General features: G+C 44.2%; 10 protein-coding genes across 10 annotated transcripts; 5 read left to right on the top strand and 5 right to left on the bottom strand.

The window, feature by feature from the left end:
• Positions 1 to 33: 33 nt before the first annotated feature.
• TREMEDRAFT_27339 (uncharacterized protein) lies at positions 34 to 1,346 on the top strand (the record flags this gene model as incomplete). Its single annotated transcript, XM_007002280.1, has 4 exons — positions 34 to 131; positions 411 to 487; positions 858 to 956; positions 1,249 to 1,346. The coding sequence occupies 4 exons, from the start codon at positions 34 to 36 to the stop codon at positions 1,344 to 1,346; spliced, it is 372 nt and encodes a 123-aa protein (XP_007002342.1).
• Positions 1,347 to 1,497: 151 nt separating this feature from the next.
• On the bottom strand, positions 1,498 to 3,419 carry TREMEDRAFT_37931 (uncharacterized protein). Its single transcript, XM_007002438.1, has 8 exons — positions 3,227 to 3,419; positions 3,089 to 3,174; positions 2,965 to 3,043; positions 2,416 to 2,784; positions 2,091 to 2,277; positions 1,835 to 1,987; positions 1,706 to 1,785; positions 1,498 to 1,628 (listed from the first exon to the last, which is right to left on the bottom strand). Exons 1-8 carry the CDS (start codon positions 3,284 to 3,286, stop codon positions 1,575 to 1,577), a joined length of 1,068 nt encoding a protein of 355 aa, XP_007002500.1. The 5' UTR covers positions 3,287 to 3,419; the 3' UTR covers positions 1,498 to 1,574.
• Positions 3,420 to 3,938: 519 nt separating this feature from the next.
• Positions 3,939 to 5,190, top strand: TREMEDRAFT_26965 (uncharacterized protein; the record flags this gene model as incomplete). Its single annotated transcript, XM_007002211.1, has 4 exons — positions 3,939 to 4,150; positions 4,346 to 4,439; positions 4,575 to 4,676; positions 4,930 to 5,190. 4 exons carry the CDS (start codon positions 3,939 to 3,941, stop codon positions 5,188 to 5,190), a joined length of 669 nt encoding a protein of 222 aa, XP_007002273.1.
• Positions 5,191 to 5,613: 423 nt separating this feature from the next.
• Positions 5,614 to 7,933, bottom strand: TREMEDRAFT_60487 (uncharacterized protein; the record flags this gene model as incomplete). The annotated part of the gene is made up of 8 exons (XM_007002777.1): positions 5,614 to 5,994; positions 6,152 to 6,278; positions 6,392 to 6,538; positions 6,752 to 7,055; positions 7,235 to 7,395; positions 7,469 to 7,552; positions 7,601 to 7,623; positions 7,865 to 7,933. 8 exons carry the CDS (start codon positions 7,931 to 7,933, stop codon positions 5,614 to 5,616), a joined length of 1,296 nt encoding a protein of 431 aa, XP_007002839.1.
• Positions 7,934 to 8,213: 280 nt separating this feature from the next.
• TREMEDRAFT_60486 (uncharacterized protein) lies at positions 8,214 to 8,789 on the top strand (the record flags this gene model as incomplete). The annotated part of the gene is made up of 1 exon (XM_007002776.1): positions 8,214 to 8,789. The coding sequence occupies one exon, from the start codon at positions 8,214 to 8,216 to the stop codon at positions 8,787 to 8,789; it is 576 nt and encodes a 191-aa protein (XP_007002838.1).
• A 316-nt stretch (positions 8,790 to 9,105) lies between these two features.
• TREMEDRAFT_60485 (uncharacterized protein) lies at positions 9,106 to 13,097 on the bottom strand (the record flags this gene model as incomplete). The annotated part of the gene is made up of 3 exons (XM_007002775.1): positions 9,106 to 9,967; positions 10,083 to 12,060; positions 12,101 to 13,097. 3 exons carry the CDS (start codon positions 13,095 to 13,097, stop codon positions 9,106 to 9,108), a joined length of 3,837 nt encoding a protein of 1,278 aa, XP_007002837.1.
• A 1,051-nt stretch (positions 13,098 to 14,148) lies between these two features.
• TREMEDRAFT_22545 (uncharacterized protein) lies at positions 14,149 to 15,810 on the top strand (the record flags this gene model as incomplete). The annotated part of the gene is made up of 4 exons (XM_007002195.1): positions 14,149 to 14,350; positions 14,834 to 15,096; positions 15,169 to 15,527; positions 15,648 to 15,810. Coding segments are annotated over 4 exons (987 nt in total), but the record flags the coding sequence as incomplete, so codon positions are not given.
• Positions 15,811 to 17,613: 1,803 nt separating this feature from the next.
• Positions 17,614 to 18,978, bottom strand: TREMEDRAFT_27843 (uncharacterized protein; the record flags this gene model as incomplete). Its single annotated transcript, XM_007002334.1, has 4 exons — positions 17,614 to 17,765; positions 18,030 to 18,128; positions 18,274 to 18,322; positions 18,493 to 18,978. The coding sequence occupies 4 exons, from the start codon at positions 18,976 to 18,978 to the stop codon at positions 17,614 to 17,616; spliced, it is 786 nt and encodes a 261-aa protein (XP_007002396.1).
• A 250-nt stretch (positions 18,979 to 19,228) lies between these two features.
• TREMEDRAFT_27480 (uncharacterized protein) lies at positions 19,229 to 22,262 on the top strand (the record flags this gene model as incomplete). Its single annotated transcript, XM_007002294.1, has 5 exons — positions 19,229 to 19,453; positions 19,511 to 20,940; positions 21,123 to 21,306; positions 21,433 to 21,553; positions 21,862 to 22,262. The coding sequence occupies 5 exons, from the start codon at positions 19,229 to 19,231 to the stop codon at positions 22,260 to 22,262; spliced, it is 2,361 nt and encodes a 786-aa protein (XP_007002356.1).
• A 1,026-nt stretch (positions 22,263 to 23,288) lies between these two features.
• On the bottom strand, positions 23,289 to 24,161 carry TREMEDRAFT_60481 (uncharacterized protein; the record flags this gene model as incomplete). Its single annotated transcript, XM_007002774.1, has 3 exons — positions 23,289 to 23,316; positions 23,445 to 23,477; positions 23,671 to 24,161. The coding sequence occupies 3 exons, from the start codon at positions 24,159 to 24,161 to the stop codon at positions 23,289 to 23,291; spliced, it is 552 nt and encodes a 183-aa protein (XP_007002836.1).
• Positions 24,162 to 24,375: the final 214 nt, after the last annotated feature.

Below are 24,375 nucleotides of genomic sequence, written 5' to 3'. Positions count from 1 at the left end.
TATCTCTTGACAATTTGTCTTACCTTAGGAGTAATGGGGAAAGACCAAAGTGAGAAACTGAAAATCGGTGTAAAGTATAAACCTGATGAATGTCCTTTGAAAACTAGAAAAGGTGATAAATTGAGTATGCAGTGAGTCGACCTACGTCTTCATACATACTATTTCTCTTCCTTCTTCCTGATTCCTCCCCCTCAACCCCTGTATAGATTCCATCTTCTATTCTCTTTCAAATGTCGTGCTATTTACTTTATCAACATCCTCTTTACTACTAACTCAAATACTCCTTTCCATCAAGTCAATATGAACTTTATCATTTCATTCCTATCCTGTGTGCCCAACAAAGTAAATTTTGATGCTGCGTTTCCGCAATATCCCCGATGATCATCTCAGATGGATGAGCTGACTTGTAGTTATACAGGAACGTTAGCGTCAGATGGAAGTAAATTCGATTCTTCTCTTGATCGTAATCAACCTTTTGAATTTACACGTGAGTCAAGTTTTTTTTTATTTATGACTATCCCAAATTCATCCAACTATCTTCTTCTTGAAAATCTCTAAGATTGTCATTTGTCAAGATGAATGAATGAAAGAAAATTATAAAAGAATTCATTACGATCCCAAATTCATCCAATCATCTTCCTCTTGAAGATCTTCAAGATTGACATTCGTCCAGATAGAAAAAGTGGGAAGGAGAAGGGGGGGCAAGCAGGGTTTGATCTTTGACGATAAACTTCATAAGATGGGAAGGACGATTATCCATTAACAAATATCATTCACTAAGACTTGACATGGTCTGAAGAGAGATTTATGAGGTTATGAGGTTATGAGGTATTGGAATACAAACTGACATAAATCAGTCGGAGCTGGTCAAGTTATAAAAGGTTGGGATCAAGGTTTACTCGATATGTGTGTATCGGAAAAACGTAGACTTACCATTCCTTCTGAACTTGCTTATGGTGAGTTTAGTATAAGTTTCTTTTCCTTCTCATCTTGATGGTAAACCCTTTCTTGACTTATCCTTTCTACCGTTTTAATTCAAACTATCATTGCCAATCCATATATTTCATCTATCACTTCCATATTCTAACCATCTCATCTATCTATGTTTTTGGCTGGTTAAAATCACTCGAATATCATCTGTAAAGCTGCCCACCTCATTATTTCCTCTTCATTTTGTCCAAAAAGTCAGAGACTTTCAGTTACCCACCCAAATGAACAAATACGTTAAATCACCCTACTCATATCCAGGCGTCAGAGGTCATCCACCTGTCATACCCCCTTCTGCTACACTCGTCTTTGACGTAGAACTATTAGGTATCAAAAACCGTTTTTCCGATGAGCTCTAAAGCACCATCATCCGTCTCGGAAATTGTCCCTACCATTCTTCCTCCCCTCTCGTCTTCGACCTCGACACCGGGGGAACGATGTCATTGTGTAGAGGTCAACGATAAAGGTCTACTCACAAACACACCATGCACCAAGAGCATTCATGGAAAGCAGAAACAAGGAACGTATGCATATGATACCCTGGGTACTACGCAAACATGAATCGTCTAGGTCATTCCGATCGTCATTCATGCCGATGCGGGATGCGATGCGACTTCTCCTCCTTGAGGGAAACGTCTTACCTGAGAACATCAACAAGATGATCTTCCCAGCGCAGATTACATCATGGAAAGAGAGTTGGCAGAAGGTCAAAACTCACCATCCATTTGAGAAACGAAGGAACGTCTTCCGCAATCTTTCCAGGTAAAGAAGCATTAGTCATGAATCGTAGCACATTACCTTAAAATCAGTACTTCTACTGATATATTCAAGAAGCAGATTGACCCACCTCCAGCATCAGAACTCGTAGCCATTTTCCATTCTACCTTGGTACCTTCGTCCAGTTCTCTAACCCGTTCGACGGAAACGTATGCCCCGCGTACGCGTGACTTTTCACCTCCTTGTTTAGGAGGGCAATTCGGGTGGTCGAAAGGTATCGAGACTGATATCAACATTCAACATTCACCCGACTTGCCTCTCCTCTACCTAGCAACCCCAAATGACAAAGGACAGTAAGGGATGGAGGTGAGGAAAAGTACACTTACTATTCATGAACTCTCTTTGGCCTTTAGGATCCGTTTTCAATTCTCGGGACAATAACAAAACCACAAAGGTTCGTGGGTTCGTAGGTGGTGGTGTTTTATATGTTAAACGCCAAACTTCAGCGACGTGTGGTTGAAAGACTTGTAAACATTCCGTCTCTCTACACGATTCGATATATTCCCGTTCATTCTGTTAATCAGTTCCGCCATTCATTGTCCTTTTCTCTTATCTTTTCCCCGAACCCATTCCCCCATCTCCCTTGAGTGATTTCATGGTTTGTTTCCTGACACATAGGTCGGGGAATAGTCACAGTGACACATGACTCACCTCGGAATGATACTCCAGCAAACCTCTTCTAAACCTCTCATACAATGTCTCCGGGGCGTCGTTCATGACTTTAGCCTGTCTGGTCTGTTCATCCACCTCATCTTCGACTATAGCATGTAAATTCGACTCGTTGCCATCGCCATTGATCGGCGGCTGACGACGGTGTGGTTCTTCCGGTGCACCAGGTGAAGTCGTGGAGGAAGGAGTATCAAGATGCAAAGAATGAGAAATGGCATGTACGAGTGTGAGAGGGTTATATTGTGATGAACTTCGTCGAGGTAGGGGATGTTCGATTTGACGAATAGATTGAGATGTGTGAATGGAGATACGACCACACCAGTATTCTTTGATACCTAGTTGTTTCTTGGCCTATGTGTGAGTCAACTGTATCGACATTCATCGAGCCGGAAGGGTAGTGGGAGTGGTTCAGTAGATGAACATGAAGGGAAATGTAGGTGCGAGTGGTGCGAGTCAAGTGTAAAGGTGGAGGGATGTCCATTGTCAAGAGGAACAATTGAGATAGGAGATGAAAAAAAGGGTAGAACCCACCTCTAAACATCCAGCAGAGTTATGGAGGTTGACAATCTGTACAGTTCCATCACATTTAACACTATGCTTCTTCCATTTACTTCTTCATCAGTCATCATCAGATCGAAGATGAATTATAGCTTACTCCATGGTTCCTGCCAAGGTCTCTCCGTAGGTAAAGTAGGTATCGAGAAAGGCACAAAACTCTGGTGAATCTGGTGAGGGAACATCCTACCATTTAGCTCAACTTTGCATAAGGTGAGAGGGTAAGAAGTGGACATACTTCAGGGGTGAGAGGTTTGAGATCTAAAAGTGGAGTTTTGATTTTCAATGGAACGATCATCTTACACCAAACGCTTTTACGTTTTTCCCAACTGCTGGGTATCTGAAAGAAAGTACGAGAAAGAAGGAAAAAGTGGGAATGTACACAATGACGATGGTCGTGAGGCAACCTGATGGTAAAAAGGGGAAGGAGGAGTATGACTTTGTCCGCTAAAGAGGTAAGTAAACGAGACGAAGTTACGACATGGAGAAATCACACTTTACATCCACATTTATTCATGTGTTATACTTGATCTCTTTCTTTCCCATCCCAGGGGTTTATCCACCCCTGGTTTACTCTCAAGAACACCGAGCATGACCCCTCGGTGAGGTTCAAGCATTCAACAATAGCAACAACCATTTGATTAATATCAACGGTCGTAATCATGTCAACCACATCATCACATTCTTCCTTTTCCCCTTCTCATCCTTCCACAACTCCATCCACCAATTCTTCTCCATCCACAATATCTCAACCTCGTGATCATTCTTCATCAACTCATAAAACCTCTCAAATAGATGAAATATCTGTCGAACTTGACGAAGAAGAAACCTATGATATATCCGAGGATGAAGAAGATCATATGGACGATGAACCGGAAATACACATATCAGAAGAAGATGAAGGTGAATCAAAACAAATGCCTGCTTTTTTAGCTAGGATAAGAAGTCATATGATTTCTCATCCACCTTCACCTACTGCTTTAGCTACTGTACATCCTGGTCCTCAACCTCTTTACTTACCACCTCCTAGTGTACCGGTGATAGTGGAGGATTTGGTACCGCCAGATAACTTTGCCACCGTTTGTAAAGGTGTTTATCGATCTGGTTTTCCTTTGAAACGTAATTTCGGATTCATGGAGACATTACAGTTGAAAACGGTTTTGTGAGTGTTTTAATGATATCATCATTCATGATCCTTTTTCTCATATTGGCTCGTTGTTCTATTTCAACGACTCTTGAGACTATCACATATTCTTAGACTGATGATGGGTCATATGTCGGGTGACAGTGCATATACGTATGAGGGTTGGAAACGGAAACGGGGATGATCAAGTAGGGAGTGATGACTGATAAGTAGAACTCTTGTGTTGGAAGATTACCCAGAGGCCAATTTGTCATGGTGTCAATCACAAGATATTCAATTTATGCAATTTGGTATCCCAGGGAATAAAGTGGGTTTAATCAAGCTCTTCATCCCACTGACACTCATCGTCACTTTCCCAAGAAAACCAATATATCTCAACCAAGCATCACCCATCTCTTCCCCTCCTCATTATTCGAGGAATGTTCCTCTTACTGATCACCAGGAACCATTCGACAATATCCCCGAACATGTCATTCGATCTGCCTTGGTGACCGTCTTGGACCAGAGGAATCACCCGATCCTGATTCATTGTAATAAAGGCAAGGTGAGTTTTTCTTTCTTTTCTCTCAATCACCAGTCATCAATCCTCACTCCCTTCCCACCTGGTCGTCTCAATCCTAATCCAATGTACCTCCATCCTACCATTCTCTACCTTCTATCCTCATGCACCCTTCCAGACTATCGCGAAACCGAACTCCAATCAAGCGTCACGTGCTACACCCAAAACATGCGGGATAACATATGAACATGAAGAAAACCAAGTAGAAGGTGGGTAGAGACAAAGAGCTGATATATAGCACCGTACCGGCTGTCTGATAGGTTGTATCCGTCGAATTCAATCTTGGTCACTCACATCTATCTTTGACGAATATCGTCGGTTTTCTTTCCCTAAATCTCGAGCTGTAGATCAACAATTCATCGATCTTTTCGACGTTGATCAAGTTTGGGAAGAGGTAGTAATTTCTGGAGGTGGTTTAGAACATTTACCAAAGTGGAACATGATTTCTTTACCTAAAGGTCGTTTGGCTACTAGATTGAAATCGATTCAATCACATTGAGAGATATCATCTTTTTCCTCTTATCTTACTCTTCTCTCACACTCCAATCCAATCCAATCCAATCCAATCCATTCCAATTCTTTATGCTTTACACACTTTACACAACCCACAAGCTCCACGATTTATCTTTCACATATCATCACTCGACCAAAATTAAGCAGCTTTCTGCCTTAGCTGGTACAACCATAATAATCACATTGTCACCAATCTTGTCTTTTTCTCCATACCTTGCATCCATCATACCCATCACAAATATAAATATAAATAATAAATAATAAATGTAAATGTAAATGTAAAACGACATGCATGCTATACCAACTTTTCAACATGATCAATCCAAACCTTACCAACTCATTTGACCTTCATAATATATCCAGTGTAAACATGGAACCATTCATTCAACACCTATCCCGACCCAAACCCCTACTCCAATTCCATAGCATCTATCACACCATCCGCAGGAGTACGAATATGTCTACTAGGTTCCCAAATCTGAAGTATATTATCTTCTGTAGTAGTTGCTATATGCCATCTAGCTGAAGAACTCCAACTTATATCACCAGGTTTAGAAGTATGTCCACCATGTACGAATAATAATTCAGGAGGTCCATCTTCAGCATCATCTGGAGTTTGTTCTTCACCTATAGCATCCATATTCCAAATATGTACACGACGATCTGCCGAGGCGGAAGCGAAATGAATGGCGGAATGAGGTGACCAAACTACTTCTGTGACTGCACCTTTATGAGCTTCGAAGGAATGAAGTTTTTGACCGAGTTTTCGTAGATCCCATAGTGCGATAGTCTGGACGTTGTTTAGTTTCACTCATCCTTTTCTGAATTCTTCTTCTCTTGATTTCGGTCTTCAACAACCCATGGATAAGAAGCGAGAAGCCATGAAATGTGAAATAGGGGAAGAAAGTGAAGGAGTAAGACTGGAGGGATAGATGGAAGTCACAAACCTTATCGTTAGACCCAGTCAATACGAGATGTTCACTGCTAGGTGCGAAAGCAAGACAATTGACATCTTCCGCATGTGCTTCAACCTTCTGACTAGGTTTTGAAGTTATTTCACTTCTTGTGTCCCAGCTGCAGGTCAGTCATGACATCTAACACCAAGTCTCACTTTCTTCTTCAACGGAGCTGGACTGGGTTGTGGTACACTTGGAAAGTTCAAAAAAGAACCGCAGATAAACACTCACAGCATGAAGTGACAATCATCCCCTACTGAACCAAAGAGATTCCCGTTGAATGGATGCCAGTCTACGGCACTGACATTGGAAGAATGACCGGTATATTTCCTCAGAGGTTGAAGTGAAGGATCTTTTTTGTCATACGCTTGGATATCCCTATTCGTGAGTCACCACATCCTCTCGTCCATATTTTGCACCCTTTCCTCTCAAAAAACACTTGGAGAAAAAAACATCTTCAACTCTCCCAGCATTACAGCTTCTCATCCCGACTTTCTCACTCTTCGTTGAGTTTCAACTTCTGAAACAGAGCTGCCCATATCTTGTGCTTTTGTGCTTGGATTGTTCTGTTATATCATTAAGATGACTCACCAATGAGCTACAAACCCATCCTCTCCCGAACTCAAAATATGTCCCTCAGCCATTGGACTCCAACTTAACCCGAATCCCTCTTTCGACATTCCTTTCAATCGGATATCAGGTTTACATTCTCCCCCTACCGGAGCCTTGCTTTCGTGTTTTGTCCGATCGAAAATGTACACTTCGCCTTTGGGAGTTTTGGTAGCTATCAAATCTGGGTTTTGTGGCATGTAACGTGCTTTGTTGACTTCTCCATCGTGGTGGATAGTCTGTTTGACTCTGACTCGTACGGGTGATTTAGTGTGTGATCCTAGTTCTAGATAAATGAGCAATCACCATTTCTCATCAACTATTATACACACAATACCCTTCTGAACAATTTCTCAAAGGGTGATTTCCACCGACTAAGAGGTGATTAAGGTTTGGGAAGTGACAAAAACCAGCGGAGGGTTGGTGAAGAGAGGCGCGGAATAAAGAGAAGATCATGAAACGTACCTTGCCTTTCTTCATCATACATATCAGCCACTTCTTCTCTCGTCTTCTCCACCGAAACTTTAGGTAACAAGACCTCTGCTATCATCAAATGATTTGGGGTCTGACCAGATGTGTGTGTGCCAAGTATGATCCTATGGATTGTGTAATCTGCATCTTTTGGACTGAAAAATCAGTTCCGATTAAATAACACTTTGATTCTAGTGATTACTCAACAAGAATAAAAACAGAACTCACGTCTCCATATCAGGTAACCATTGACATGTCAAACTTGGCCAAGTAAGAGCATGTGTGATGACTGTATCATATAAAAATGGTGTACTGAGAAAGTGTTAGCTTCCTCCATCATGGGGATGGGCATGAGCTAACTTTTTCTTCCAAACTTTGTATTCCTGTTCATCAGCGTTATCCTTCCCTCATCTTCCTCCCTCCCTCGCTCTCGTCACGTCAGTCATTTTTGGTCAAACTGAAAGTTCGCAAGGTGGTGAGGGTATCAAGAAAACACGTTCGATGCCTCATATCATCACATATAACTAGGGGGATATGTCTAGATGTAGATGAAACAATGGATGGAGACATGGAGCGAAAGTACAGATGAGGGTAAGGATGAAGGAAGGATAGTATAGAACTCACCTCGTTGATGACCCTATTCCTAGCTTGAGCTTCCAAGTCGACGATATCATCTTCAGGAGTCATCTGCATCTTTACTGACTGTAAGTATACCGTTTCAGGATCCAGCGAGTGACTCTGTAAGTATTCTACGTGCTGAGTAGAATGAGGTATAAGATCAAGTGAGAAGGCAATGAAACGAAAGTCGAATGTTGAAAGAGTACGGTGGAAAGAGATGGACGCGTTTTTTTTCGTGTCACTCCTGTCATTTCTCTCATATCTGCCCAAAACACCACTACACTTTGTCATAGTAAGTGTCATAGGGCTATCTGATCCCGGTGAGAATGCTGAGATCAAGGTTGAAGGTTGTATAATGTTTGAAATAGTCATATCTTATCATATAAATCCTCCCGTGGGAACACCGGGAATAGGTCCTAAATCAGGTCAAATCCTTCTCCCGATTCTTCCCATCTCTCCAGCATCTACAACGACTTCTTCAAATACCCCTTCCACATCTACTTCTTCCAGTCAATCCCATTCTGAGCCATATACCAACCCTCTCTCATCAACCGCACCGTCTGATCGACCACCTATCGAACCAACATACAATCTCCCCTCGTCCACCCAATTAGAGACATCCGAAAATGTATCAGATCCGAACATAGAAGTTGAGAAGACCCCTTTATCCCAAGAAAGTTACTACGTATCATCTTCCTTCGCCATCCTCCAAGTACAGAAAAAACTGAATGAGGTTCTTACCACTTGGAAAGAAGCAGTGGGAGATAGAGAGAAGGAGAGAGAGAATATAGGTCCTGTGGGATATGGAAAAGGTCGAGGGGCTAGGATGTCGGTTAAAGATGTTGAAGGTTTAGATGACGACGGGCGGAATGAGGGTGTTGAGGATGATGAGGAATCTGGAGATAGTGAGGATGGATTAGAAGGATCATGATGTTCCCATCTGTTGGATATTTTGAGACGGATCACTTGAAGAAATTATACAATGACGGCATTGGCCTTCGCTCGTACTGCAACATGCAGCGGACCGAGGAAGGTGCCATACAATGACGAGGACCGGGGGAGGACCAGCAACACATATAAAATACTCCATCATGACCATGCTGAATGCTGCATTATTCGTATATCACAAAAAAATGTGTTGTACACCACTTTCCCCTTTGCCTTTTCTTACCGATCCCATCGTCCGTGTAGTACCAGTACTCCAGTACTATAGTAGTGATAACCTTCCCAGACGATATTCGTTTTCATTAAACAGTGGAAACTTCTTTCCCTCCTATATAATAAAAATAAGCTAACAACCCCATCAAACCACTAATCACCACCAAACTTCCTCTCGGATACCTTCTAAATGGACTTTCCAAAGTACTAACAAAAGGTCTCAATACTATATATTGAACAGCAACGAATAAACCAAAAGTACTTCTGACTAAAGGTGCCGCAACTCCTCTAGCAGTAGCATCATAAATCCTATCTTTCATTCTACCCATTCTTGCTCTACTACCTCTTGAAGTTCTTCTCAAAGTTTCTAAAGTAGATTGTAAAGATCTATTCTTTTCCAAAACACTTTTCGTCCATGCTCTCACTGCATCTTTTTGTTTTATGAGAGCTTCTATTTCAGAATTTAAATCTTGTAATACTGAAGTAGTGTTTTGACGATCTGACATCATTTGAGATTGGATTCCTTTGACAGAATCTAATGAAGTTTGTAGACGATCGAAAGGGTTTTGAAATGAATTTACCGAAGGAGATATAGATAATGACCAAGGACCTGAAGTAGGTTCGAAAAGTGCAGGTAAAGGTGCGTTTGTTGTTCTTCTACGTGATCTTGTTCGAGATGTAGAACGACCGACTTTACGATCTAAATCGGAATCTCTAAGTGGAGAGAGCACATCTTGAGATTCACCATAACCTTCACTTGGTACTCGTGGATGTTTCATGTATTGTTTGAATAAAGGTGAAAGAGAAGGCCAATGTGTTTCGATACCTGCTGATGATGAAAGACCTTGTTTTAATCTCTCAGCTTGGGAAAGATAGTGTCGCATACTTTCGTTAATGTTGGACAAAGAGAGATCTAGACGTTCAATTCGTTCTTTGGCCGTACGCAAGTGTCTAAATATCAGCGCAAACCCTCCGACAAGGTATATCGAAAATAAGAGGGGGAATTTAGTAACTCTTTTTATTACATGAAGGCATACATGGGTGACAAAATGAACTTTGGACTCACTCTTTCCTAGCAGCATACACCTCCGCCTCCATCTCTCCCACTCTGGCTTGAGTACGCTTATCACGCTCACTTCGTCTTATCGTGTCCGTGTCTACCGGTCTTGACGTCAATTGACTTTTTGTTTCCCTATCCGATTCCTTCGTCCCATTCTCCTTGTCATTACCCTCTGTCGGAGCCGACATTCTTCTTTCTTCTCTACCTTGACCCTTGAACAACTTTTTAAAGCCAAACTCCCGATCTCGGTGTTCATCATCGGTCAAAGATCCTTGAGAGTGATAATTCCGTCTGATGAATTCTTTGCTCTTGGTCACGGGAGCAGCTTGGAAGAACGACTTCGATGCTGCCAATCGACTACGAGACGAATGTTCGTCTTCACCGCTCCCATGCTGGTGTCTAAGAAGAGGGATGTGTAGATGATCCGAATGAACCTCGCCTTTGTCATGTCGAACTGGTGAAACTCGCTGACGACGATTGATGATATCCAACGGTGCACGTAACGCTTGGCTCAGAGATCCTGGAGCTGGACCCACCATTCCGAGACTTTGATGAGAGCGATGGAAATGATGCTCCTTTCGAGTGGGTCGATCCATTGACGTCGTGCGCGATAACGGTGCCACACTACCGGCAGTGCTGGTGGGTTCCACGTCGGCCAACGATAAGACGGATGCCGATACGACTCTCTGTCTAGCAGAATCATGTTTACGCATGCTCTCTCCCGCAGAACTCTCGTGTCTGGAACCGCCCTCCGATATCGGGTCGTCAGAAAACACCACAGTGGGTCGGGGAGGGATAAAGTAATTAACCACCCCGTCAGCTTCTTTGTAAGCTTCTATATCGTCCACGGTATATCGCCAAGCGTGAGCAGGCTCTTTGGGTGTTTCTCGTCTTGGCTTCAAGGGAGAAGTCCGATTGACAGGCGATTGAAGAGAAGTAGGTCGAGCGCTATCCAGCGAGCTTCGAACTCTCGAAAGAGAATCCATACTGACAGGGCTTGAGTGAATAGCGTGAGGGTATACCTGTTTATTCGGGGAAGGGTTTCTTTGCTCAGCTTGCCATCGCTTCTTTGCTTCACGTTGTATTTCCGTCTTTTCCTTCCAACGTAATACGGCAAGAGGGTTCAGTCGGGGAGGGTCTTCGACCCCGTCATAGACATGCGAGTAGTACGCCCTCAAATGTGAGCTCGCTTTGTATGCCAACCGCTCGGCCGTAGGATGAGCGGCTACTTGTGTGAGAGCGCGGAATCGACGCTCTTGTGCGAGCTCCGCTTCTCTTCGCTCTCTTTCTAAGCGACGTATTTCCTCTTCTCGCTCTTTGGCTGCGTGATCTTTGTGTTCATGATGATCATGCTTCACCACCGGTGGTGCGATCGGCTTCGTCCGCTCAGGACTTTTCTTCTTTTTCCTACTGAATAGCTGACTGAATCGCGATTTCTTGTCCGGTGTCACCGTCCGTGTGGCCAGCGACCCTGAACGTCGCAAAGACCCATTGACTTGCTTTGAAGAGAGCTCATCAGGCGAAGCAGACTCATTGCCGTCCACAGATTCATCCTCCATCACATCCGAAACAGGGACATGATGTGTAAACGGCAAATGACCCTCCGGCGGCTCGCCTGTAACAGAACTCATCCGTCGGTCCCGAGTCCGCCGATCGATACTGGGTCGATCAAAACTTGACCTTTGACCCGATCGTGGGGTTATGTTGTACGGAGCGATGGTACTGCTCATGCTGACGGTACGATCTCGATGATGATCAACCTCGGTCAAAGCTGGAGGGGCTGAGACAAGATATGGTTCGGCTGTGTGGGAGGGAAATGGAGTCGGTCCGGATGGGTTGGCAGAGAATGAAGATTGGGTCGAGAAAGACGATACCGGGTCTGGTAGAGTCGGCCGCAAAGTGGGACCAAGACGGTTGGTGTTGATCATCCTGACGGCGGAGGCGAGATCAGTGTCATCAAGCAGAGCGTGGATCTGGTCTGTCACTGGTCAGGTACAATCACAATGAGAGTAAGGAGGACATACCGACACTGAGTGTAACTTTTGGTTCGATGAAGCCTAAGCCAGCAGCGAGTCCCGACGGACGTTCATCTGCAGCTCTCTGTTTGCCCTTATCAGATGAGGAAGATGGGGTCACCGTGCGGTGAACGCGATGATGCTTCTCCCCTTCTCGTAGACGAGTCGAGGTGGAGCGACTAGGTACGTCCTCGGTTTTTATCCGTGTCGATGGATGACGGCTTGAAGTCGCTGAATGAGCTTCAGGCTTGGGGAACGGATGTTTAGTAGACTGTGATGGGACCCGAGACCCGCTTGGACCGGCTTGAGGGCGAGAAGCACCGATGGTAGCTGTGGAAGGGGTCCTCGATGCTCCCGGTGATCCCAATGGTGATTTTACCAGACCATTAGTTCTGATCTTGAGGCGATCGGAGGTGCTTCCCTCTCTGCTCGGACTACGACTACCGTCATGGTGAGCAATGAGGCTGTGGGCTCTGCGTCTTCCAGAGTCACTATCTGGGGCTTGTAAGAGGGGCTGTGAATGTGAGTTTGGCATACCGCCTTTGGGTCGATCATCAGAAGAATCGGCATCGGTCGTCGACTCGTATCCTCCAGTCACAACGGATGGTCTTTTGAGCGGTGGCATAGACATGCGATGTTGGGCTGGAGCTCCATACGCTTCGCTCCTTACCCGTCTTTCTTGTGACGAATGTCTTTGTGGTCGAGGTCTAGGGGAGAGGTTTGGTGCTGGGACTTGAGTCAAGGGTGACGTCAGATCTGTTGCCGAAAGCGTCGAAGGTGGGGATGATCCCAAGACGGGTGTTGAGCGAGTCTTGAGAGGTGATAGTTGTCTATCCTCTGATATGGATTGTTGGAGTAAGCTGATCTGAGATCGGAGGGACGAGGCGGAAGGATGTTGACGAGGTTCAAAGTGGACCGAAGAGATGGATGAGGAATGAGGTCGAGAGCGAAGAGAAGATGATTTCTTTGGAGTGGGTCTCATAACATCACTATCTGCGGTAGACATTGGGCTTGGGGAGGAGGTACGGTGTATGATCACTGGCGGAGGATCCATGGCGGTTTGTCCCGTGGTTTGGGGGGTTGTCTTGAAGAAGAAAGGTGAGCCATTGCTCGAAGGTAGCTCTGCTTGAGGGTCCAGGATTGTGATGCGGGTCGGAGGTGAAATCTATAACATACCCGAGCTTGTGATGCTCGAGGGTGGTGAGAGAGGAATTGTAGAGGGAGGGATAGAGTAAGTAGCTGGGACGATGAACACGAGGTGTGTGATGATGAAAGTGAGTGGTAGAATGGTGGACGGGTGGCAATCAGCCTGGGTCCTAAGTAAGGTTAAAGGGGATTATCCAAGCTTACTTACTTCCTATTTGAATTGTGGGGCCCCCTCTAATACGGAGGGATTACAGGGATTACGGGGATTACCCTTTTTTCCTAAATCCGATTGTTACTGTAATGCTCTGCCCTCTCTCCTATTACCCTTTTGCAAATTGAATGACCCGAGCTACCCGTCGGCCCTAGCGGCCCTGTCTATGCTCCCCCCCGTCGTCCTCATCGTAACCCAAGGATCAAGGACAAGACTCCGGAATGCTCTCCCATTGACATGGATCAGGGTCCCCCTCTCTCCGCGTTCAATTCATCTCTTCCCCATCTCATCACTCGTCTTCACTCTCATGAGTTCTTTCTCAAGTAAACTACAAACGGTCTCCCTTTCAACATAGCTCATCCAGTCCTTGTGCACTTGGACGAGCTTCCATCCCGGCAGATCCTTCCCCTCTCCACTCGCTGTTCCTGAGAGGGCCTCTAATCCAGTCGCGTACATCCTCCTCTCCTCCTATCCCCCTCCCCCCTTCCTCCCTTCCTCCCTTCCTCCCTTCCTCCCTCCACCCGTCATGGGTTCTCGACTTCGACGCGCGTTCAAAACTCAATCCACTTTACCAAACCAGCAATCCACTCTCTTTCTCACCCCCGCAGAGCTCGAGAAGAAAGCCATCACCGACGCTTATTGGCAACTCGCCGACAGTCTCGAAGACGGCAAGGGAAAAGGCAAAGAGATTGAGCGTTTGTGGGGTTTGGAAAACTTTGGTAATACTTGTTATTGCAACTCTGTCTTACAAGCTCTTTACGCATGTCAACCTCTCCGACAATTCATAGAAGCTTATCCTGATGTACCCGCTCCAATATCACCCCTGGGACCACCACCGGGTTCGAGTCTATTCGCCCCTCTCACACCATCCGCTAGCGTCGGTAGTCCCGTCACATCCAAAAGTAACCCTTTCGATAATGCCGCTGTGAATGGTACAATCAAGAGTCCTACCCCGAAAGATAAACCCAGATGGGGTTTGGGTAAACGTCCATCAAGCAGTACTGGTGGCCCTCCAACTCTTGCCCCAACCCAAAATCTAGCAGCACCGCCTTCGCAAGAAGAAGCGACCCCGAGCGTAATCAAAGCCGACACGTCAATATTGATTGCCAATCCGAATCAACCTCCGCCAAGTGTATTCGAGACTATCCAAACGTTGTTCTATCATCTCTCACATTCGGCACCGCATCAACCCATAGCTCCCAAGCCAGCCAACACCAATGGTAACACCGCTCAGACAGCTTCCATCCTACCGGCCAACGGTCAATCCCCCGGCACGTCAAACACGTCATCCGGGAACAACGCCAGTCAAGGACCTCCTTTGTTGGCTTCGCTACCACCCCCTTCTGCGCCTCGGGGCGGTGGACCTTATGCCGCTGGCACATTAGGTCGTGGGGTTGTCCGACCTGACGACTTGTTGAAGACGGTGAAGAAGGAGAATGAGATGTTCCGTGGGATGAGTCAGCAAGATGCCCATGAGTTTCTGGGGTGGTTATTGAATCATGTAGCTGAGGATGTGGAGAGGGTGGACAAGCATCTGAGAGCAGAGGGAAGGGCACCGACAATGGCGAAAGGGCATGGAAAGACGTTTGTGCATAATCTCTTCGAGGGAGTTTTGACAAATGAAACTAGGTGTTTGAGTTGTGAAATGGTGGGTCATCTGTGACGTCTCCTCCCATGTGTGATTGAGACATACTCAGGAGTAACAGCTGATGGGAGCCAGACCTCATCTCGTGACGAATCATTCCTTGATTTATCGATAGATATCGAACAACACACTTCGGTCACCGCTTGTCTACGTCAATTCTCCGCTTCGGAGATGTTGTGTCAGAAAAACAAGTTCTACTGCGATTCTTGTTGCGGTTTACAGGAAGCAGAGAAACGTATGAAGATTAAACGACTGCCGAATGTCCTCGCACTTCATTTGAAAAGGTTTAAATATCAAGAATCTCTAGGAAGGTATACCAAGTTGTTTTATCGAGTACCATTTCCTTTAGAGTTACGATTACCAAATACCTCTGACGATGCGGAGAATCCCGATAGGTTATACGAATTATTCGCAGTAGTGGTGCATATCGGCAAGTGAGTGAAACTCTCTACCCCAACTCACAACTCCCTGCGTAGATAGTCACACGATCAGTTTCTGAACTTCCCACGTGTCGGTCTTCGTCGAGAGGCAAAAGGTGTGTGACTAACTATCAGTGGTCCTCATCATGGTCATTACGTCGCTATGGTCCGTTCAGCCGGTCGATGGGTAATGTGTGATGATGAAAATGTCGAACCTATCGAAGAGAAAGATATTTATCGATACTTTGGTGATTATCCCTCTGGAGCGGGATACGTTTTATTTTATCAAGCTGTCGATCTTGATTTATCTCAACTTGGACTTATTCTACCTTCACCTACACCTACATCACCTACAACTCCAACCCCTATCAACCACCTGGAATCCGAATCTGTCCTCTTACACGGAAACCATGAAAACTTTACACCTATTTTAAAAGTAGAAACAATTGTATCAAGTACTATCCCTCGTGATACTTCCATTTCCCCTTCTTCCCCACTTTCAGCTTCTACGGCTAAAGGACTTCCTACTATCAATATCACTAGACGTACTTCCGTACCGATCGAAAGACAATTAGGTTTCATACCACCTTCTTCTCCGGAGATTATGAAAACCGAACCGATGTCTCCTCCCTCCACTTCTCCCTCAGTGGGGGAAAGACGTGAAAGTAGTTCTTGGTTATCCCGTATGGCAGGGAATAAAGATAAAAAACCAGAGAATATTAGAAGAAGTTCAGAAATGACAATCAACCCTTCCATCTCTCCTAAAAACGTACAACGTCAATTGACAGATAAAGGGAAATCAGGAAATACTACTTTTACAGGATTAGGTGTAAATGTACCTTCGAATAATCTACCAAACCCAAACGATAATTCTCAAATAAAAAATCTTATCACTCCTCCTCGTCCTACTACACAAACGAATTTAAGACCTAATTCAAATCTCATAAACACTCCAACTTCTATTCAAAATCCAATTTCAAGTCCAGGTGTGGGAAATAACATTGTGGAAATATCACCAAATGTCATGTCAAGTTCATTCATGTCTAATATTTCCGGAACTACATCAACTACTTCTACTTCTCTTTCTCCATCGACAAATACATCTATGGGTGGATCTGTACATAATAATTCCGGATCTGGTCGATTATCAGGACAAGGAAATGTCTTGGTTTCTGCACAATCACCAGGTAATTTACAAACTCGAAGTCCAGTACAAGGACAAGGACAAGGGCAAGGACAAGAAGGTGGAAATGGAAATGGAAGTGGAGGTATAGGTATAGGTGGAGCTTTAGGAAGAAAATCAAGTTCATCAGGTTTATCAAGGGAAAGAACAGTTTCAACTGGTTCAACAGCAAGTTTAAGTAGAAGAATCAGTGGGATAAGTAGAAGTAGTAGCAAAGCTCTTAAACTTGGTTTTGGTATAAGTAAAAAGAAAGAGATTAAAGAGTAAGCAGGGAAAAGGTGGATTCTTTTTGACTTTCCCCTTCATCTAAATTTGAAACTAGGGGCGATCTTGCATAGTAGGCGTTTCCGAAAAACAAAAAGGGTAGAGTTATCTTGTGGTACTACCAACCTCATCAGATGATCGAAGGAGTTATGAAATCGAAAGTGTGGACGATGGTACAATGACAGTGCATCAGGGACGAAAGAGGTACAGCGGGGAAGGGAGTATGGTTTTCAAAAGATTCTCATACGGGGTTTGATGCGTAAAGAGATCAGTAGATGATATCAATGTGTGAGGGTAAAGTGTCAAAAATATATCTCGTATGACGAGAGTAAGAAAAAGAAAAAAGAGTGAGATCTCTCGGTTGTAGTATGATGCAATACGATGCATCAAATTGTCGTGTATCATTCTTTGAGTCCAGTTCATGAGTCGATAGTCAATATTGGTCCATATGCAAGCTCGTCATTCTGATTGGAAGGTTCTACATAATTCGAGATAAAGTGATTTGATATTTTCGATGTGATTCAGCGACTAGATGATCGTTTACGGGGTGTATCTTGAGAATGATGGTCTAGAGTCTGAGGAGCAGATAGTACTGGAAAATAGTCGAGAAAAGGAGGAAGGATGAGGGTAATATTCAGGGGGTTTTGAGAATCACTACGATACTCCTGGACCATAAACTTCCATACAACGTCTTTCGAAAGCTTCAACCATCTTCTCACTGACTTTAGGTAAGACAGCTTGAGAGGCAATACGATGTAATGGGTTTGTGAATGAGAATGCTAAATCTATACTGAGGAGTGTAGGTCCTAGGTGGGTGGAGTTGGGTAGTGGGTTGGTCATGGTGGTTTTGGAATTATCATTGGATTGGGACATCGATGTTGATGTGGTAGAAGAAATACCCGATTCATTGGATTCAGGGGTAAATGTGAGCGAAGAGATACTCGATTGTGAATGAGAGGAAGTCTTTGGGTTTGTTGTAGAAGATGAGGAAACTTCTTGAGAAATGGAGCTTGGGTGTATCGAGGTAGAAGGGTTTGATGAAATAGGATGGTTTGATAGTGGAGAAGGACTTGATTGAGATGAGGGGTCCGAGGAGGTAGAGGGGTGTTCAGAGGGAGGCGGAGAAGTGGAAAGATGTGGTGAGAGAGGAGAAGCAGGTGAGAAAGACCCTACTCGTTAGGTTTTACATGACAATTTTCGACAGAAATGTATCAGTTTCTCAAAGATCAAGCACACGCAAGTCATCGTTTCGATAAGATCAGCAAGGGTTCAGGAGGGGAAATGAGTCAGAAGTTGATGAGAGAGTGAACTTACAAGTCGCGCTGAGACTATGGAATAAAGGTGATTGATCTGCTGCTGTTGCCTATACATCAGTATCGCCTCTTACTCCCTCACCATCCCTTGCTCTCTTATGGAGTCTCCAATCTTCCGAGTCAGGTTGACATGCTCAATGTGATCTTGGATGAAGAGTAAGGATCGTGATGGAGCAGTATCAAGCACAATGGGAATGCAACGAATGAAAACATAACCCACCGTAATACTCTCAAATGGTCTTCCGGAAACTTTGGAAATAAACCTTTCTTCCATACCACCAAACCCCACTACGAGCTCAACGTCCATATCGAAAGGTTTATCTTTCTTCATATTCATTTCTTCTGATTTCCCACTGGGAGTAGGTAGAACATTCGATGCGACGCAAAACGGTATGAAAGAAGAATAAAACTTGACGTCTGATACTAAATGGTAAAGCTGTTCAGGAGAATAAGGTAAGATTTTACGAGTGTGGAATCGTTGTTGGCCATCGGTGGAAGATGGGTCAGTATCGGATGGTACTAGGTTGGCTAGTTTACTTATGTCCGGTAAAGAGAAGAATTGGCGGTTATCGATCTTTGTTATAGTTCTGCTAGCGTTGGAGGAAGGATAGAGAGGAGAGATTACTTTGGGGGAAGAGAGTAGAACGGATCGATGGATCGGGTGAAGGAGGGATCGGGAGATGGATGGTGAGAAGGGTTTCCTCATCGATTATCTAGAATCGTTGGACAGTGTTATGTCTACTTGGGTATGGGGATACTACTCTCACCCTCTGTCTGTTCCGATGACCAGATAGGATGAGTGTTGAGGAAAAGGAAAGAAGGTTGAAGAGTGGAATGAGATCGAAAGTGACGTTCAAGTGAGTTGAGTACGAATTTCAGGCACCGATCTAGCAAATTTCTCTGTCCACTTTTCCACCATCCAACTTTCTCTTTCACCTTTCCATCACCTATTCAAAATGGTGCAAGCTCAAGATTTTATCGGTACCATAGACTCGGACGATGAGGTATTCACTTCCTCTGTCCAGCCTGTACGTGGGAAGAAACAATCTCATCAAAGGGCCACATCACAACCACCGGTGGAGGAGCTCAAACTTGATCCCAGTCTCAAATTCGACTTTCATGACGAGGCTGAGGGGTCTTGGGGAGTAGATGAGGTTAAAGAAGTGGTCTCTGGAAAAGCTGTCAGTGACATCCTCTGATTAAGAAGTACTATTGTAGATAAGGTGCTGATTCCTTAGGGTCTTGGGGTGGACGATATCATTGCCAGGCGATTGGGCAAACCGGTCCTTTCTCATCAAGAGAGGAAGAGACGGCGCGAGGAGGAAATTGATGAGGATGATATTTCTTCCGAAGCTGGAGACGAGGAGATGTCAGATGACGAAGACGAAGATGAGGAAGATGACGAGGAGGAGGAAGAAGAAGAAGAGGGGGAAGCTGCGACGGACGACGATGTCGAAATGTCTTCTGGGTCTGAAGATGACGAAGGGGAAGTATCAGAAGGTGGACAAGACTCTCACAACGCCGACAACGACGAGGATAGTGACAGTTCCGAAAAAGACACCGCAGCAGAAGTTGCTCGCAAAAACGCATTCTTCGCCGCTGATCCAACTACCGACCCCACGCTACCCACCTCTTTCTCAACTATGAATCTCTCCCGACCTCTTCTCCGAGCTCTAACCTCTCTCAATCTCATCACTCCCACTCCCATCCAAGCTCGTGCCATACCCCTTGCCCTTCTAGGTCGCGATATACTTGGTTCAGCAGTGACAGGTTCTGGTAAAACGGCCGCTTTCATGGTACCCATCCTCGAGCGATTAACATATCGAGAAAGAGGTCGTGGTGGACAAGCATGTAGAGTTTTGATTCTTTGTCCCACACGAGAACTTGCCGTTCAATGTGAAGAATTCGGTAAGAAATTATCTACTCAAGGTGGTCTAAACATCCGATTCGCTCTATTGGTCGGTGGACTTTCTCTCAATGCTCAAGCTCAAAACCTACGTACTTTACCCGATATTCTCATAGCAACACCGGGACGTTTGATCGATCATTTAACCAACACACCTTCTTTCACTCTTTCCGCATTGGACGTTTTAGTCATCGATGAAGCTGACAGAATGTTAGAAGCTGGGTTTACGGATGAATTGAACGAAATCGTTCGTTCTTGTCCTAGAGGAAGACAAACAATGTTATTCTCAGCTACTATGACTGATTCAGTTGATGAACTCGTCAAACTTTCCTTGGATAAACCTATAAGATTATTCGTGGATCCTAAAAGAAACACTGCGATAGGATTAACACAAGAGTTCGTGAGGATCAAATCGGATGATACTAGGTCTCCTAGTCTATTGGCGTTGTGCAAGAGAACAGTCAGGGAGAGATGTATAATCTTCTTTAGAAGTAAAGCTTTGGCACATCAGATGAGAGTGGTTTTTGGTTTATGCGGATTAAAAGCTGCTGAATTACATGGAAATCTGTCTCAAGAACAGAGGTTACACGCTTTGGAAGAGTTCAAACTTGGAAAAGTGGATTATCTCTTAGCGACGGATTTAGCTAGTAGAGGATTGGATATCAAAGGTGTGGAAACGGTTATCAATTATGATATGCCAGGTCAATTGGCTCAATATACTCACCGTGTGGGTCGAACAGCCAGAGCGGGAAGGAAGGGAAGGTGAATTATATATTCTTTCAATCTCAATCTTTCCTCAATCCCTCTCTTTCATGTTCGATTTTTAACCGACTCTCATATTCCATCCACTCGCTCTACAAGGATGCTTGAGAGATCATCATTATGAAAGTTCTCGATGGATTATCATTATAAAAGTGCTTGAGGGACGTTGAAGCTGACAATAGATCCATAACTCTAGTTGGAGAGGCGGATAGAAAACTTCTCAAAGCAGTTATCAAACAAAGTGAAGCGGATGAAATCCGACATCGTATCATTCCCTCTGAAGCAGTGACAGCCATGTCGAAAACTCTTGATGAGATGAAAGATGAGATTCAAGAAGTTTTGAAAGAAGAGAAAGAAGAAAAAGCCGTCAGTCGCTCATTTCTCTTTCTAGATCTTTCCTCTCTCCGGATCTTCCCCCTATCTAGGTCATGACCATGATCATGATGTAGGTAATATTGCTGACACTGATACGGTAATGTTGCTGACGAACAGTTACGACAGGCAGATATGGAAATCACCAAAGGGGAGAATATGATAGCTCATGAAGAAGAAATCTTTTCAAGACCTGCTAGAACTTGGTTCCAGTCTGAGAAGGAAAAGTTGGCTTCTAAAAGTTCGTCTACTTTCCCCCTCCTAGCCTTGTCTTCTCTCTGTCTCAGGATCGTTTCTTTCGTCAGACTATTGTGTTCGACTCGTCCAGTGACTTCCACCCTTCTCATTAGGACCACCTTCCCAGAATCCCCTTTTGTGGTCTGTGGGGTCGTCTCTCGACAGAACATATCATCGAAGCAATGTCACTCTCACGCGTCCAGTCATGAAAGTGATAAACCTACTTCAGAGGACATTTCAATGCGGAAATGTCTCCCAAGAGACAAGAGGAGGAAACACTTCTGAAGAGATAAGAGCATTACTAATTGACAGACGCTGGTAAAGCAGCTTACACATCTGGTTTTCCTTCCGATCCTAAAACGGAGAAGGAAGAAAAGACTAAATTGAAAAGAGGTATATACGACGGTCTTTCCCGTAAAACCAAACGACGTCGAATAGCAATGAAGGAAGATGAAGGTGATAAAACAGCTAGTACAGCAGCTATAAGAGCTTTCAAAAAGAATATCAGACCTTCGAAAATAACAGAACCAATTCGAGCTCCGATGAGTAAAAAAGGGAAATCTGGTAAGAAAGGAAAGAAAGCAAGTGCTTTTGATGAAGATAGTGGTGGTAGACATGAAGGTATGAGAGCTAAACCTGTCAAGGTAAGTTTGAACAAGATGAAGGGTGGGAAGGGTGGGAAAGGGAAAGTCAAAGGGAAAGGGAGAAGATGAAGTTGGGGAGACGAAACTTCATATCTTATTGGAGGAGTTATGTGAGGAGAAGTTTGGGAAATGCACTGTACAGATAACAACTATGCATACGACTGATCTCCTATTTTGACTCCTCCATGTCGATATGACGTGTGTACTGCGTGTATGAATATGATAGAAGAGAAAAGGTGTTGAGGGGGGGTTTTCAAATGTCTTGGACATGATCACATGCTCACATGTTTATTTGGTCTCGTCTGGAGTTTTGTCGTTTTCGACTTGATCTGAAATGTCAACTAAGTGCTCATACCATCATAGAAAACGTTCATGGTTATGATCCGATTCGATTCGAGACCTTTCTGGCATATTCATCCTCTCGGTTGATTTGTTTCACACGATCACATCCCAGTGATCGATGAATATTTCGAGTAGGAAAGGAGGACCAGGAGATGAATGCGTACAGAAAGGTTGAAATGGTGATGGAGGTAGGGCAGGAAGGTCATTTCCAGATCAAGAGTACGGGGAGTATCAAGAGTATGGGGAGTAGTAGAGGAGAGGAAAGTTGAAAACGAACGAATGAATGGAAAAGGAAAAAAAGAGAAGACCAAAACTTACCTTTCTTAAGTCCAGGAGGACTGATGAAGCCCACTCTATTAACCAAACTTCCCCCGAGTACTTCGGAGAAGCTCGAAGGCCAATCTTGTTCTGCTCTCTTGGCACTTTCGGGAGTTCCGATAGAAGCGGAAGGTGAAGAAGGTGTATAGTGTCTGATTGGAGATTCACTGGTCGTCAGTGAGTTGTAGAAGGTGAAAGAGGTGATGTTTCCTGATCATTGTTGATGATTGTGGCGACATGATGAGAAACATTGCGAACACATTCTTAATTGATTAGAAGAGTTTGTCCGAAGGAGTGGGAAGAGAAGGTGAGGAAAGGGAGAGAGGGGGATCTTCGAAGCGAATGTTGTTTTTTGAGAAATTGGAGAACCAATGGGCTATGGTCAGAGAGGAGATGGTGTAGCTGATGAAGATATGTAGATATTATTCAATCCACTCACCCATTTTCAACATGAAGTTTTTTACTATATGTTAGTGTTTACCCCTATGACGATTGACTACTTTGATATATTCCCTGATATCCGTTGGACATGACAAAGTACGACTGCGAAAGTACTTCAGGAAGGACAGGAAGGAAGGGAACGACGCTCACTCTAGATCCTTCAACCCAGCGTCAAAACGACGTCTGATGATTAGCTTCTAGCCATATATACCAATACTATTCCATCACTTGCAGTTGTTTTGAACTCTATTCTCTGCATGAGAACCCCAGGCGGAGAGAGGTGACTTGATCGTGTGGTGAAACGCGTACTTTTGAAAGGCGGAGAATCCATTAGATAAAGAGGGTGAAAGAACATGATCGACCAATGACAACTCACTCATAACTCGGTGCAATCCTTCCAGTCCCACCACTAGGACTTTGTGTACCTAAAAGCATTGCAATCCTTCCTCCGATTCTTTCCACACTACTAAGTGTATTACCCGGTGTCACAGCGTGTCTTTCAACAGGTGTTATACCCACCCCTCTACCTCTCATAGCCGAAGCTGCATTGATAGGTTTACCACGTAAATTTCCCATTGCTAATCCTGCTTGACCGGGAACGATGAGATTTCCATTTCCATTCCCTCCAGAATTACCTAAACCACCATGATGGGTAGGACGAGAGAAATGGAGAGAATGAAGTGGCGGATTATCAGCAGGAGTGTTATATGGGGTTATACCACCTCCTCTTGGTGTTGGAGCTATAGCATGTGCTTTAGCTACTTGATTAACATTTCCAGATGTTCCAGAAGTTACATTTGCACTTGACTGGTTGTTAATTGTATCGGGTGAAAGTTGTTTAGGTTTTGGGGATGTGATACTCGACATGATTGTGATTAATTCTTTAAAGTTGGATTTTTTCCCGCTTCTTTCGGATATTTCTCAAATTGGAAAGTATTTATGTCTTGATTGTTTGAAGTGATGATATGAAGATGAATGTTAAGATGTGAATTGAACAGATGGATCACTTGATTACTATTCTGAAGAATCAGTCTAGACTCGATACTCAAGTACGTGGTTTATTTTTCAAGAAGAGGACGAC

The sequence above is a fragment of the Tremella mesenterica genome (genome assembly GCF_000271645.1).
Source record: "Tremella mesenterica DSM 1558 unplaced genomic scaffold TREMEscaffold_2, whole genome shotgun sequence".
NCBI lineage: Eukaryota > Fungi > Basidiomycota > Tremellomycetes > Tremellales > Tremellaceae > Tremella > Tremella mesenterica.
Note: the sequence above shows the minus strand (reverse complement) of the source record. Positions and strands in the feature narration are given on the sequence as shown.